The sequence below is a fragment of the Oreochromis niloticus genome, linkage group LG12 (assembly GCF_001858045.2).
Source record: "Oreochromis niloticus isolate F11D_XX linkage group LG12, O_niloticus_UMD_NMBU, whole genome shotgun sequence".
Lineage (NCBI taxonomy): Eukaryota > Metazoa > Chordata > Actinopteri > Cichliformes > Cichlidae > Oreochromis > Oreochromis niloticus.
The window spans coordinates 33,838,077-33,850,781 of NC_031977.2; the positions used below are offsets into that span (position 1 = coordinate 33,838,077).

At 40.1% G+C, this 12,705-nt stretch overlaps 1 protein-coding gene across 1 annotated transcript in view; it reads left to right on the forward strand.

Moving 5' to 3' along the window:
• bmp2k (BMP2 inducible kinase) overlaps positions 1–12,705 on the forward strand; it is a 57,491-nt gene that overhangs the window by 25,268 nt on the left and 19,518 nt on the right. The window contains exons 2-6 of the mRNA XM_019365699.2: positions 1,498–1,616; positions 3,468–3,573; positions 4,942–5,084; positions 8,915–9,036; positions 11,489–11,570. Of these exons, the coding sequence (XP_019221244.1) occupies positions 1,498–1,616; positions 3,468–3,573; positions 4,942–5,084; positions 8,915–9,036; positions 11,489–11,570 (572 nt within the window). The remainder of the gene's footprint in view (positions 1–1,497; positions 1,617–3,467; positions 3,574–4,941; positions 5,085–8,914; positions 9,037–11,488; positions 11,571–12,705) is intronic.

A 12,705-nucleotide genomic window follows, 5' to 3' on the forward strand; every position in this document is an offset into this window, starting at 1 on the left:
TAGTCCTAGAAGCCATCAAAGCTGGAACGACGCTGCAGATGACATATTTTATGCATGTGATGGGTATGCTCACAGGTTTAAGAGTTAAAGGCTTGCAGATCTGCAGGTCGGTCTTAAACACCAACTTACCATGACTTGTGAACCAGACCATGAGAAACGTAAGCTCTCCCAACCCAGAGGGATAAATTCAGTCTTTTCTTAACTAGAAAATTGTAGTAATATATAAATGTCACTTTCTGGTGACAGAAGAAACTCTAGTGAAAATATGAGCTGCTCATCCAAACAGAGTCAAACTTTAGTCTCAAGAAATCTATTGTACGATTTCGTAGAATTACCAGTCTGAGATCCTGGGCATTTTTGACACTGCCAAACCCGATTGAAGGAAAGAGTCAAATAAATAAAAAGAATTTGAACACGCTGGTATTTTATTTGCAGTGTCACATTTAAACTGAACACAGCTCTAACATAGCAGCTTGTCCTCTTGTCTTTAGCTCCCTGTTTTGTTCTGTTCTGAGCTTGTGGGATGACATCATCCACTCCTTCCAATCTGATAATGTGTGCTACATTAACGCACTGTTGTGACCACATATAAGCAAACACTTTGCTTCAGTCTGTTTATGTTCTCTTTGCCAGACCGGGGCTTGCTGTCTTCTGTTTACTGTCCTCGCGAGGACACACAGGTGTAACCGTCATTAATCAGATACACTTATGTAGCACAACTACATAAGTGTATCCTTCGATTGGAGTGACTATGCAGTCTTTTGTCCTGCGGTGACTCTTTCATAACAAGTGCACCATTGTAGAGCTTTCATTCCTCTCTGTGGTCAGTGGACTTTGATGCCCGCCACTCAGTGACTCAGCAAACCCCTGGTAATCAGACCAAAGGCTGCCCCATCACAGCACACACTGGCACATCTGTCTTTATTGGCACACTGTACCCCTAAACTTCAATCAAGAAATCCACTCTGGTTTAAAAGGAAAATGGCGTGATTTAGTCCGAATTAGATCCAGTTGGAGTTCGGAACATGCAGGCCAAATAAGCTTAGCCTTAACCTGTTAGCTGCTGCTAGAGTATCAGCATTTTAGAGTCCTTTTCAGAATGCTTCATTATACACAGTCTGTGATTGGCGTTTTACACAAGGGAATCAAGAAAAGTAATCCGTTTGGGAGGGATTTTAGTTTGTTAGCTTCACTTTTCAACCCTTGAAGCTCTTGTTTGGCATGTGCACGTGTCTTTGTTGCCAGGCCACCAATCTGGATGAACCACTGATAACCACCCACGAGTGACATGGATGGTTTAAAAAAATAAATAAATAAATGCACTCCTCATCATGTTGGAACGTGAGCCATGTTCCATTACGAGACTCAATACAGAAGTTTTTACACATAGAGTGCCTCTGTCTGAAGCCTCATATTATCCTGTACAATAACTTCCATACAAGAGAAAGTTTTAAAGCAGCTGATGTAATGATAACTTATCATTCTGTGTTCTTACAGGAGGCTTCTCTGTGGTGTTTCTGGCTCGTACGCACAGCGGTGTACGCTGTGCTCTCAAAAGGATGTACGTCAACAATGTCCCGGACCTGAATGTCTACAAGAGAGAGATCACTATCATGGTGAGAGCAGCATCAGTGTTCCTTCATTTCAACTACACTTAGTCTTTGTGCTTATGTTTATTACTGAAGTGTTTCAGTAACATTGTGGAAATTTAGATAATTACTTTTACTTTATCGTCATATGACAGTGGAGTAAGTCGTGTCCCCATTGTAAGTGCTTTTTCAATAGTTTTACAAAATTTGCTACCAATGTCCGTCATCCTCTCTTACAACTTTGGTGTGACGAGGATGACATGGAGCTCTGTGGGTCATTTATTAGATTTATCATGAGGTTATGGCTCTTGCTCTTGTTCTTCTATTATTGGTACTGTTGCTCCTGCCGCACCTCGTCTATTACTTTGTGCTTAAATGTTATGGCTAAAAAGCTGAATGGAGTGGAGTGGCTTATTCAGGTTTGTATAAATGAGCAGCATCAGCATTTCATAAACAGTGAAAGCTCACATGGAGTGTTTATTTAGAACCTTTGACACAATTCTGAGAATCCTGTTAACTTCCTGTAACTCATTAGAGGCTTTTATTTTGAAAATGTCATTATAGTGCCAGAGGTTTGTATTGCTGCATTTTTAACCCTTTTCTGGTCTCAGTGCGGGTCTCAGTTTCAGTTTAAAAAATGAGTTTTAATGAATTAATTAATCTTTTTTTTTAAAGAAATACTTTAGTCACAGGTAAGCTGGGTTGCTCACCTGGTTGAGTGGGCACCCCATGTGCCAAAAGGCTCCAGGGCCCTGGGTTTGAGTCCACCCATAACCATTTCACATATGCAGCTCTCTTCACTCTTTTCCTACTTTCATGTTATTCTCCTTTGTCCCAATGAATCAAACATGAAGCCTAAAAATCCTCCCCCCAAAATATAAAAGAAATACTTCAGTGAGAACATGGAAACTGTGTAGCTAAATTCCATCTAAAGTTGGAGCTGATGCTTTTGGGGTTTTTTTTGTTTTGTTTTTTTAAACTCCTTGTTAATCTTAAGCATCACCTTGACGATTTGAACCCAGTTTATGACCCAGTGAACCCAGTGAACAGCTCACTATGAGCTGTTTAGTCAGCTTTGTGTGTCAATTTTGTTTCATCAACTGGAACAATGTGTCACACACACACAGCTGACCTTACACTCTGACACAGTTCAGGTCTGTCGGGACGCTACTGTAGGTGTGTCAGTTTCCAAGAAATGCTGCAGTTTCTCTCCTCGTGCTGCCCTTTGGGAACCAGCAGATGTGCTCCGATGCGTTAATAATACAGGAATAAATAAAGTTAAGATTAAAAGAGTTAAGAGATGAGCATGGTGTAAGAGCATGAGTTATCAAGTAAAAAAACTAAACAAACAGAGCTCGCCTCTGAAAGCAGTTAAAATGACTTGATCTGGTTGCACTCACACCTGTGTTTTTCTTCCACTCATACATCGCAAAACCAGCATTTGCAAATATTTCAGAAAAACTTTTTACTAATTTAGAAGATGTTTTAATTCTAGGAGAATTTGTTTTATTTTATGGATGAATTTAAAAAAAAAACAACTGCAGTGTTTAAGATTTTATGCAGTGTAATTGGCTCATCGGTGACTCATCTCTGATTAACATGGCGGGACTCTTTAAAGCAGTTTGCAGTACATTATTTCAGACTGCGGTTTTCATGCTTCTACATTCAATAGCTGGGTGAACCATAACTGAACCAATATAGTAGCAACACTACATGTCTAAACATGAACCAGCACTCACTAAAAAAGAAGGAAAAGAAAATTTTGTGTCCAGTCTGACGATCCTTTTATCACATCAGTTGATTCTTTGTGTCTTTCTTCACCATGTGTTTGATATTTCTTTCTGTCCCGATCTCCACCCGTTTTCTTCCTCTTTGCAGAAAGAGCTGTCGGGCCATAAGAACATCGTTGGTTACCTGGACTCTACGATCAGTCCTGTGTCAGACAGCGTGTGGGAGGTCCTGATCCTCATGGAGTACTGTAAAGGTACAGCCTGTCCCTGTAAATATAAACATGTTCTGACAGGCCTCACAGTTCTGCTTTATTCATGTAGTAGTTTTATTTTTTAAAAAGCACTTCTGGTTTTTATTTTGGTTTGAGTTCTGTTTTTGTTTAGGTGGGGAAAAAAATAAACACAAAAGGACAAGCAATGAATAATCGGCTAACAAGCTGATAATAAGCTGGCTGGCTTGCTGTTGGGTTAGTGTGCTAGGACTCCAGTATTGGTTGCCAAAGCAACCAATGTGGTGGGTTATTCAAAGACTTTTTTTTTCTCTCTCTCTGTGAAATTTTTTCCCCAGAAAGCTTTGGCTTTTCAAACTGTTGCAACATCTCCCTCTATATCTGTTAATCTGTTCTGTACTGATATATCATTAAAACTGTAAAAAAAACTGTAAATAACTGTAAATTGAGACTTACGTGACCAGCTGATACAACACAAGGGCCCACAGATAGGCCGCCACTTTTGTCGTATGGCACGGTTTGGCAGAGCAAGAACAGCAAGCACAATGGCCCCATTAATCAGCACAAACTTCACCAATTAAGCAAATTGAGGATAAAGTCCAAGAGGCAGAGGAATAAATGTGTAAGGAAAAAGTAAAAATGTGCAGCATTTTGTTTGCATTCTGCGTCGTCTTGCAGTGGTACTTTTTAATTTAAGGCTAGACGATTAATTGAATTTTGGCTTCTGAACGATTATTAAAAACAAAATAACTGAAATAAGACTGGTCTTTTCCATGTATTTTTGCTGTGAGGCTCTCATTTCTGTTTCTAACTTTTTAAAATAATTGGTTATAAACGAAGTGCTTGCAGCACTGTGCTTTTAGTCCTTCTTATAAAGCCCTGAGTCATCTTTTTTGCCCCCATCTGTTCTCACGGTAAGGCGGGCTTGTGTGATCATGTTGTTACCATTGGTTGAAATAGGCTTCATAGACAAAAAAAAAAACAACCCACCCTGGAGTCATGATGGCCATTACCTATGTCTACCAGGCAACCCTTTGTGCCCAGCAGCATTTGCCTCTTTCTTTTTCCTTTAATGCAAGCATCATAAGTTAAAGAATTGTGTTGAGTAATTGAGATTAAAGTGTGATTATTATTTTAGCACCCCTGGCCTCTATATTGATCATAGCTGCTTGTTTCGGACTGCCCTTTAAAACAGTTTTGCCCTCATCAGAATAAGTTCACATGCAAACAGTACTGCAGTTACTGAGAATAGTTGAGCGTTTGTATGGTCAAACATGCCGGCGGGTATTGTTTTGATCTGTTTTCACTCCTAAAGCGGTCTCTCCAACCCCTTTCTCTCTCTCTCTCTCTCTCTCTCTCTCTCTCTCTCTCTCGCTCTCTCGCTCTCTGCAGCGGGGCAGGTAGTGAAGCAGATGAACCAGCGGTTAAATGTGGGCTTCAGCGAGGCTGAGGTCCTCCACATCTTCTGTGACACGTGCGAGGCCGTGGCCCGCTTGCACCAATGCAAAACACCCATCATCCACAGAGACCTTAAGGTGAGGCTGGTATTTTTGTTTTTTCTACCCTCTCCTCTGTTTCATGAAAGAAGCTTAAATGATGGACAGATGGGTTGGTGACAGGTATACACTTGTGCAGTGTAAAACAATAAAGAAAGAAAGAAAGATGAATGAATGTACATTAACAAATTTCAATCTAAACTGAGATTTCAAAGGGCTCATCACCCAAAAGAATAAAAAAAACAAAAAACAAACCTTGTTATTTTGTATAACTAGTCCGCGGCCTGACTGCAAGAATCACACTTACACATAGCAGGTGTTTATCCACACAAATGAAGAAAACAAAGTCTTTGGATTCTTTATTTAAAGGAATTCTTAAGCTAATATTTAAAAGAAAAGGGAAATAAACTGTGGGAAACTGGAAGTCAATTAATTTACAAATCATCTATGCCCCGTCCCCCCAAATAGTATATTTTTCCTTTAACACGACGAAGTTTTATGCTCTAATTAACACATCCCCCAAAACATTTGAGTCTTAAAATAAAGGTGACACAGTCTCTTACAATTACCAACGGTTGTAACTAATATAAATCATTTACCATGATTACTCTTGCAGTAGGCTGGTAATTAATTTACCACTACTTTGAAACAGATTTGGTATAAAGGTCTTAGATAGCCATTCGTGTATATACATTCATGTTTGCCACCACTTGAGCTTTAGTGAAGTTAATAGGATAAGGCACCAGGTAATATAAACCAACAGCTTAGTTGGGGAAGTATTAAAACATAACTTTTGTTTAAATGCGATGTAGTCTACACATTATTACGGTTTGAAATCTGATACTGTTAAACAGTGTCGGATTTGTTAAATGATTAACTTTACAGTTAAAAGTGTGTCACCTACAAACTGTAAACCCTTTCCTGGAGACGCACGTGTAGCAAACGCACACAGAATGAGTAACTCTGGTTTGCAGTTCAAGCAGGTTTCTATTTAATTAAATGTCAGATGTTGTTTATGAGTGAACTAAATTTGCTTGGTCAGCAGGAGGAATGCTTTAGTTTTACTTCACCCCTCATTCTCACTCCTCTGCTTCCTCTTACGTATCGCTGCTTCCTTTGCCAACTTGTTCACTTACTTCCGCTCCTTCCTCTCGTCCGATAACCCCGTTTGTTGCTCATCTATGACCTTTTCCGGATTGTTCCAGAGCTCCAAAGTTAAATTATCCTGGCCAACTTTAACCTACTTTAATTTTTAGATTTCTAATTCAAAGGGTGGCTAAAAGCCAGATTTGCCCTCATTTGCTGATGCCTGGAGACTGGTGGTAATTTCCCACCCTAGTTGAATCCTCCTCAGTGGCCCCATCAGTGCACTGCTGTACTCAGTCCAGTTGGACAAGCCTCTAAACAGTGCAGTCCCTTCAGCTCCACAGGCTGGTCCTCTGTTCGCTGTCTATCTGTTCAGCCTACACGGCTTACATAACGTTGCAGGGACACAAAAGACTGCGGAGGCCCAGTCACGCAGTGCCAGGGGAAGTGAGAGTGCAAAAAAGGCCCTTAACCCTGAGCTGTCAACAGATTGAGGCACTCACTGTTTCTTTCATTAGCTCAGGTTTGCCTTGGACAGTTTAGTCTTTTTGGTCTCTCATCTTTTCTGCCACATCTCCCACAAACACATCACTGGTTTCCTCCTTTAAGATGTTTAATTTTTAAATCTTATTCCTGGTTGCTTTTCTTTCTGCCTCATTTTCTCTCTTTTCCAGTCTTTTTACCCAATCATCCTTTCTAAATTTGTTTAATGTTTTAAGGTGGAAAGAAAGTAGCAATATTAACTGAAAAGTGAGGCATTAAACCTGCACTGGCCTGCTCACTTCAACTAAAACATCACAGTGTTAGATCAGGTTTCGTGAGGATAGAATCTCTGTATAACGTAATAGGAGTCGATGAGCCACCGTTTGGTTGTTTGCTCATCTGTCTATCACAGCTGATGTGATTTTAGTGGAATATTTCATATCAGTCTGACTTTCCAAATAAGTTCAGAGTGCCAGGAAGCAGTGTCTATGTTTTTAAGGTTTTTCATTAAACATACACTAATGAGATCCTTTCACAGTCCAGGACTGTGAGAAGATGCTTGAGGAATGGACAAGAAGTGTGCTGGTAGAAAGTTTCAAGAACAAGGGTGATGTGAAGAGCTTTTAAAACCTACAGACTTAAAAAAACAAAGGCTGATGAGCCACACCATGAAGTTACAGGAGAGAGTTGTTGAAGCTAGGTTAAGGAGAGAGGTGAGGGTCAGGGAAGCACCTTTATGACTTCATACTGAGCAGTCATAATGTGATATTTGCTTCGATCTTTGCTTTGATTGTGCTGATTGAGAATCCCAGAGGGAGTTGCACTTGGATGTAGAGAAAACATATGAGGGTCCCAAAACAGGAGCCGTGGTGCATTTAGGAAGTCGGGAGTGGAGAAGTATGTGAGTGGTGCAGGAGACAAGTATGAGACAGCGAGACAGTGGTGAGGTGTGCATTAGGAGTCACTGTTGGGTTCAATGTTGGGGGTCTGATTGCATCAGGGATCAGCTCTGAGCCTCTTGCTGTTTGCAGTGGCGCATTGGTTTCTCCATGGACTATGTTTATACACAGCATTGCGATCTACGCTTCCAAGTGATCCTGGAGAGGTTGAGATATGCACTGAAGGGAAGAGGAATGAAAGTCAGTATAAGAAAAACAGACTACGAGTGTGACTAAGAGGGAAACAAGTGTAGCGTTAAGGAAGCTAGCTAATGCTTTTTCACTTGGTCACCCAGTCTGAAAGGGTCAAAAGAAGTTGAAGGTTCAGCTGTTTAACTGATACACATCGCTTATATTCAGGTTACAGCTTCTCTGGTGGGAACCCTACTTTGCCCAGCCTTTGAGACACATAGGTGCTGCTCTCTTTTTCTCCAGTTTATTTTCATTTGCTTAATAATCTGTTATAAAAACAGATATATTATTTGTTTGCAGCGCCAACAGATATGAACTGCCAGTCTTTGCTTTTGACTCTAAAACTCATACCTTTAGGACCTGAGGCTTTTTTTTTTTTTTAGGTCACATGATGACTAAATTACTGGTGTGAACCTCATTCCGGCCTCATTCATGGTTAAAACATTTTGGACAACAGCTGCACAAACTGCGTCAGAAGCTAATTGTCTTGGTTGTCCTCTTGGCCTTCTTTGTCTTCTTCATTTTCCTCTTGACCTTGACCATCTCCACATTTCTGATGTCTTTTGACCTCTGCGTGTTAGGATGCATTGTTCTAGACCACATGCAAGCAATAGCCAGTGAGGTGTCGTTGTGTTTAGTGTGTCACTAAGGCAGTGGCTTTGTGTTTACACCTGGGGAACGGTGTGCTCTCCCCAGTGTGGAAAAGTATGACTTGGGTATAGTGTATTAATGAATGGTTGGACTATGTGTGTAATTGCAGATAACATTTGATGACTTCAAAAAACAGCCCCTCGTTAGTTATGATTTACCAACATTTAGACCTGACCTGAAAGCTATGTTCAACAAAAGCCAGCAGTTGAAATCTAAAGCATCCATAAGTGAGGTATAAACCGTCAAAGTGAAGAGCGACAAATTATGAAATTAAAACATTAAACATTGCAACTAAGACTGCAGCTGAGATGCTCTGAAAACAGTAGAGACTTCTACTTACCTGTGCACACTAACACATTAGAATTCTGTTGCTGTTGTAGTTGTTTTTTCCCCCCTCGCTAGGTGCATCTGTGCTGTGTAGTGTAGGGTTTTCATTAATTTTTCCAATAGTTTTTATTTCCATTATGTCATTTTTCTCATGAAAACATTCCAAATCCTGCTCTCTTTCTTTTTTGCCAGGTTGAGAATATCCTGCTGAATGACCAGGGAAATTATGTGCTGTGCGACTTTGGCAGCGCCACTCACAGAGTTTTACTGCCACAGAAGGACGGCGTGGCTGCTGTGGAGGACGAGATTAAGAAGTAAGGGCTTTTAGGGCCTGAACATAACCAGTTTTGATGTTTTTGAAATAGGACAGCTGATGTGTAAAAATGTGTCCTATGAGGGATGAGCTGTTAAACGCCACCACCAACCCCTTCAAGTCTCTAAATTAGGACTTTTATTTATTTTTTGCCATTTTAAAAAGTCAAAAATTTTCTTTTTCTGAATCCATATGAAACAATAAGATTGGTCTGATGAGTAATCAGGGACTGCTTCACACTGAGAGGTAGACTGAGTGAATATAATACTTGTTAATATGTTCATGACAGTTTGTTTTAGTGGCTGGTGGATTCAATTTACTTAATTACATTTTACTGTTAATAATAACTTTTCTTGAAGTAAAACTCATGAGATTAAGGAATCTATTCTGTGAGAAAATGTCCCGGGCTAAGATGGGCAGCATGAAGTATAAAAAGAGTAAAATGTAAAAATGCTTATATGTCATTATCTAACATAAATAATAATAATAAAAACAAAACGGATAACCATAACAAGAATCATAGTCTTATATTTGTTGTTTTGGCAAAAAATATGAAAAAACAAACAAACTAATATAAGTCAGAAAGTGAAAACATTGTTGGATGAGGTCACACTAATGTAGACTGTGTGCGTGTGTGCATGCGTGTTTACGAGCCTTTAAAGATCGTTGCTGATAATCAAATCTTGAATTCAGAGGAAATGTGAGGCACATAAACAAGGTCAGTGTGCACCGTGTGGCAGTTTCTTGGCAGTTTCTTGCCTTGCTATCTTTCTTAGTTTCCTCTTTGCTTTTTTAAAATTTTTTTTAAAAATAATTTCCAGTGCAGAGAGCGGTGCTGCCGTCTGTGGTAGGTGGCTGCGTAATGGCCCAGACCCAACAGATATCAGAGATTATGCCCAGTAATGGGATGTGATTATGTAGGCACTTCTTGCCCACTGCACATTTGTATGGGAGGGATCTGCAGTCTTAGATGTGATTCTGTTTGTATAGTGTCAAATCACAGAAGCAGTTCAGCGTTGGCCTGTTAAATTTCACCCGTTTATAGCTGCAATAAAGTGCAGTATGTGTGGTTGTTATCAGTAATAGGACGATGTGTAAATCTGGCCCGTCATACAGAAATGGGCTCTAGATCTACGCTGACTCAGCTGGTTTTCCATCTCACATTTCAAAGCTGGACTTGCTCAAAATGCAACCAGCTGTTTTGAATGTTATCAGACAGATTCTGAAGAGGAAACTAAATGAAATGTTTGTTCTTCTATTGCAGTAAATTAAGAACTCTCTGACCTGCAGTCTTTTTTTTTTCTGTGCATCAATAAACAGAAGCAGACAAAGTCATTAATGCAAAGTTTTCTCAAAGCATTGAAAGCTTGTATTTATGTGAAAGTGCAAAACAATACACATAAAAGTTTGAATTTGAATTTCAATTATAACTTTGGCTAGTGACTAGAAAAACAAAAAACTGGTTTGTGTGTACTATGTTTAGATGCCTTTGAGTACAGAAAATTGGAATGCTACTATACTTGTGGGGACAAACAGTCACTTATGGGGACAAATCCTGTTCCCCACGAGTTTGAAGGCATTTTTGAGGCTCAAAATGTGGTTTTAATGTCAGGGTTACAGTTAGGCTATGGTTAAGGTTAGACATTCATTTTTGATGGTTGCAGTAAGTGGCTAGGGAAAGCATTATGTCAATTAGATGTCCTCACTGAGAGGTGTGTGTGTGTGTGTGTGTGTGTGTGTGTGTGTGTGTGTGTGTGTGTGCGTGTGTGTGTGTGTGTGTGTGTGTGTGTGTGTGTGTGTGTGTGTGTGTCAAATCAAGCACACCCCTTTCTTTTGCAATGATGTGCTTTTGCTTTGCACTGAAAGTTGTTTGTAGTGATGAATCAGAAGAGAAAAGGTCATTTGAATGTTAAGTTCCCCTTGACTTTATCAGGCCTCTTATTGAGCCTGTTGTTTAGCTGCTTAGCTACATTTTTTGTTTTGGTTCACTGTAAGAGCCAAACATGTTGTTATGAAACCTAAAAATCCTCTCCTGTCCTACTTGATCAGTGTTAAAACAGCTGAATACAATAGTTTGATTCTAGCTACTACACATATTCAAGCTGCAGATTTCACACAGGAGGAGTCCCTGGATACGTTCCAGCCCCTCCTCCACCCCAGCATCCACCTGTAGGCTCCAGGGGATGTTTAGTAATCACTCCCCAATTTTCTGTGTGTAATACAGAGCCTAGTTGCCAAGCTCTTAACTGTATTCTGTTGTAATCACTAAATTTAAACATCAGTTGAGTGACTGAAATACACTTGATTTAAAAAAAGAAAATACAAATACTGAAAATGTGGTAGAGCAGAAATGTAAATCAGCAGTGAATGACGGGGAGAAAGTTCCTAGAAGTGCTTGATTTTTGAACAGGACATGTCTTTCATCGATTACTTCCTGTTGTTGTGTTGCACAGGTACACAACCCTTTCATACCGCGCGCCGGAGATGATTAACTTGTATGCAGGAAAAGCCATCACCACTAAGGCTGATATATGGGTAAGGTCCTTCCCTGTTTGTATGTATGCTGTCTGTGTGTGTTATGCAGGCTGCAGGGCTGGTTTGGCCTGGCAGTACTCTGCCCCGACAGGTTCCTCCTCTCTCTCTTTCTCTCCCAGCTATTTGCCTCCACCAGCTCTCCAGCAGTGTTTTTCCTTCATAAAACATTGAGCAACATCAGTCACAACAAAGCCAGAGCTCCATCTGATCTTTTCTTCCCTCCCTGCTCCCCGTCCTTTTTCATTTTGGGTCCATATGTGATTATTAGACTCAGTTAAGGGCCTTGATAGACTTGTGTGAAATGGGCCTCCGCTGTTTTGAAAGCAAGAGGCAGAGAAGCAGAAACAAGTGCTTGGAGAGGAGCCATTATTGAGGAATTGTGTAGGTTAACACTCTAAAACAGCCAAGGATGTGGCTGTTAATGGGACAACTAGTGTTTTATTTCTCAGAATGTGCAGTAAGCATCTGATTTTGTTTGAAACATTCAAAAATACCTAAAATTATCAGTAGATTGGAAGAATCTGTGGTGTCAAATCAGAAACTTTCACAAGGAATTAAAGGCGCCACACTCTTGACCCTGTGCTATTTGCTTACTCCATGCTACGTTAGATCTCTGGCTAGTTGTTGCCAACCCATAAACACAAAGTGGCATTAAACTGAATCGAACAGATGGGCCTGTAGATGAGCCCATTGTCACAGATACCTGATCAGGGTTTTTGAGTCAGGCTCAGAGTGATATCTGATCCAAATATCAGATTCATGCATCAATATTGTGCATCAGTAATAAAGTGATGATGATGAGATTAAGGTTGATCCTTTTACTGTGCATGTCTATAAAATACTTCCTCTCTGAATACATACTATTCAGTCAGTAGTAAGACACAGCACGGCTCATCACAGCCTGAGGAAAGTGGCTTCAGTCGGTCAGAGTTATTCAACTGATCAAATTATTTAAATCAGTATCTAAAAAAACTAAAGGTAACTATCAGACTGCATGTTAAAAGATGAACGTGCTTCAAATCAGTCTCGGGTTGAAGGAAAATGCCTATTGCAGGAGTCCAAAAAACCCCCAGCTTCCTGTCAACTACCCCATGTGCTGTCACTTCCTGTTTTTGAGCCATGTGCCTGACGGTGA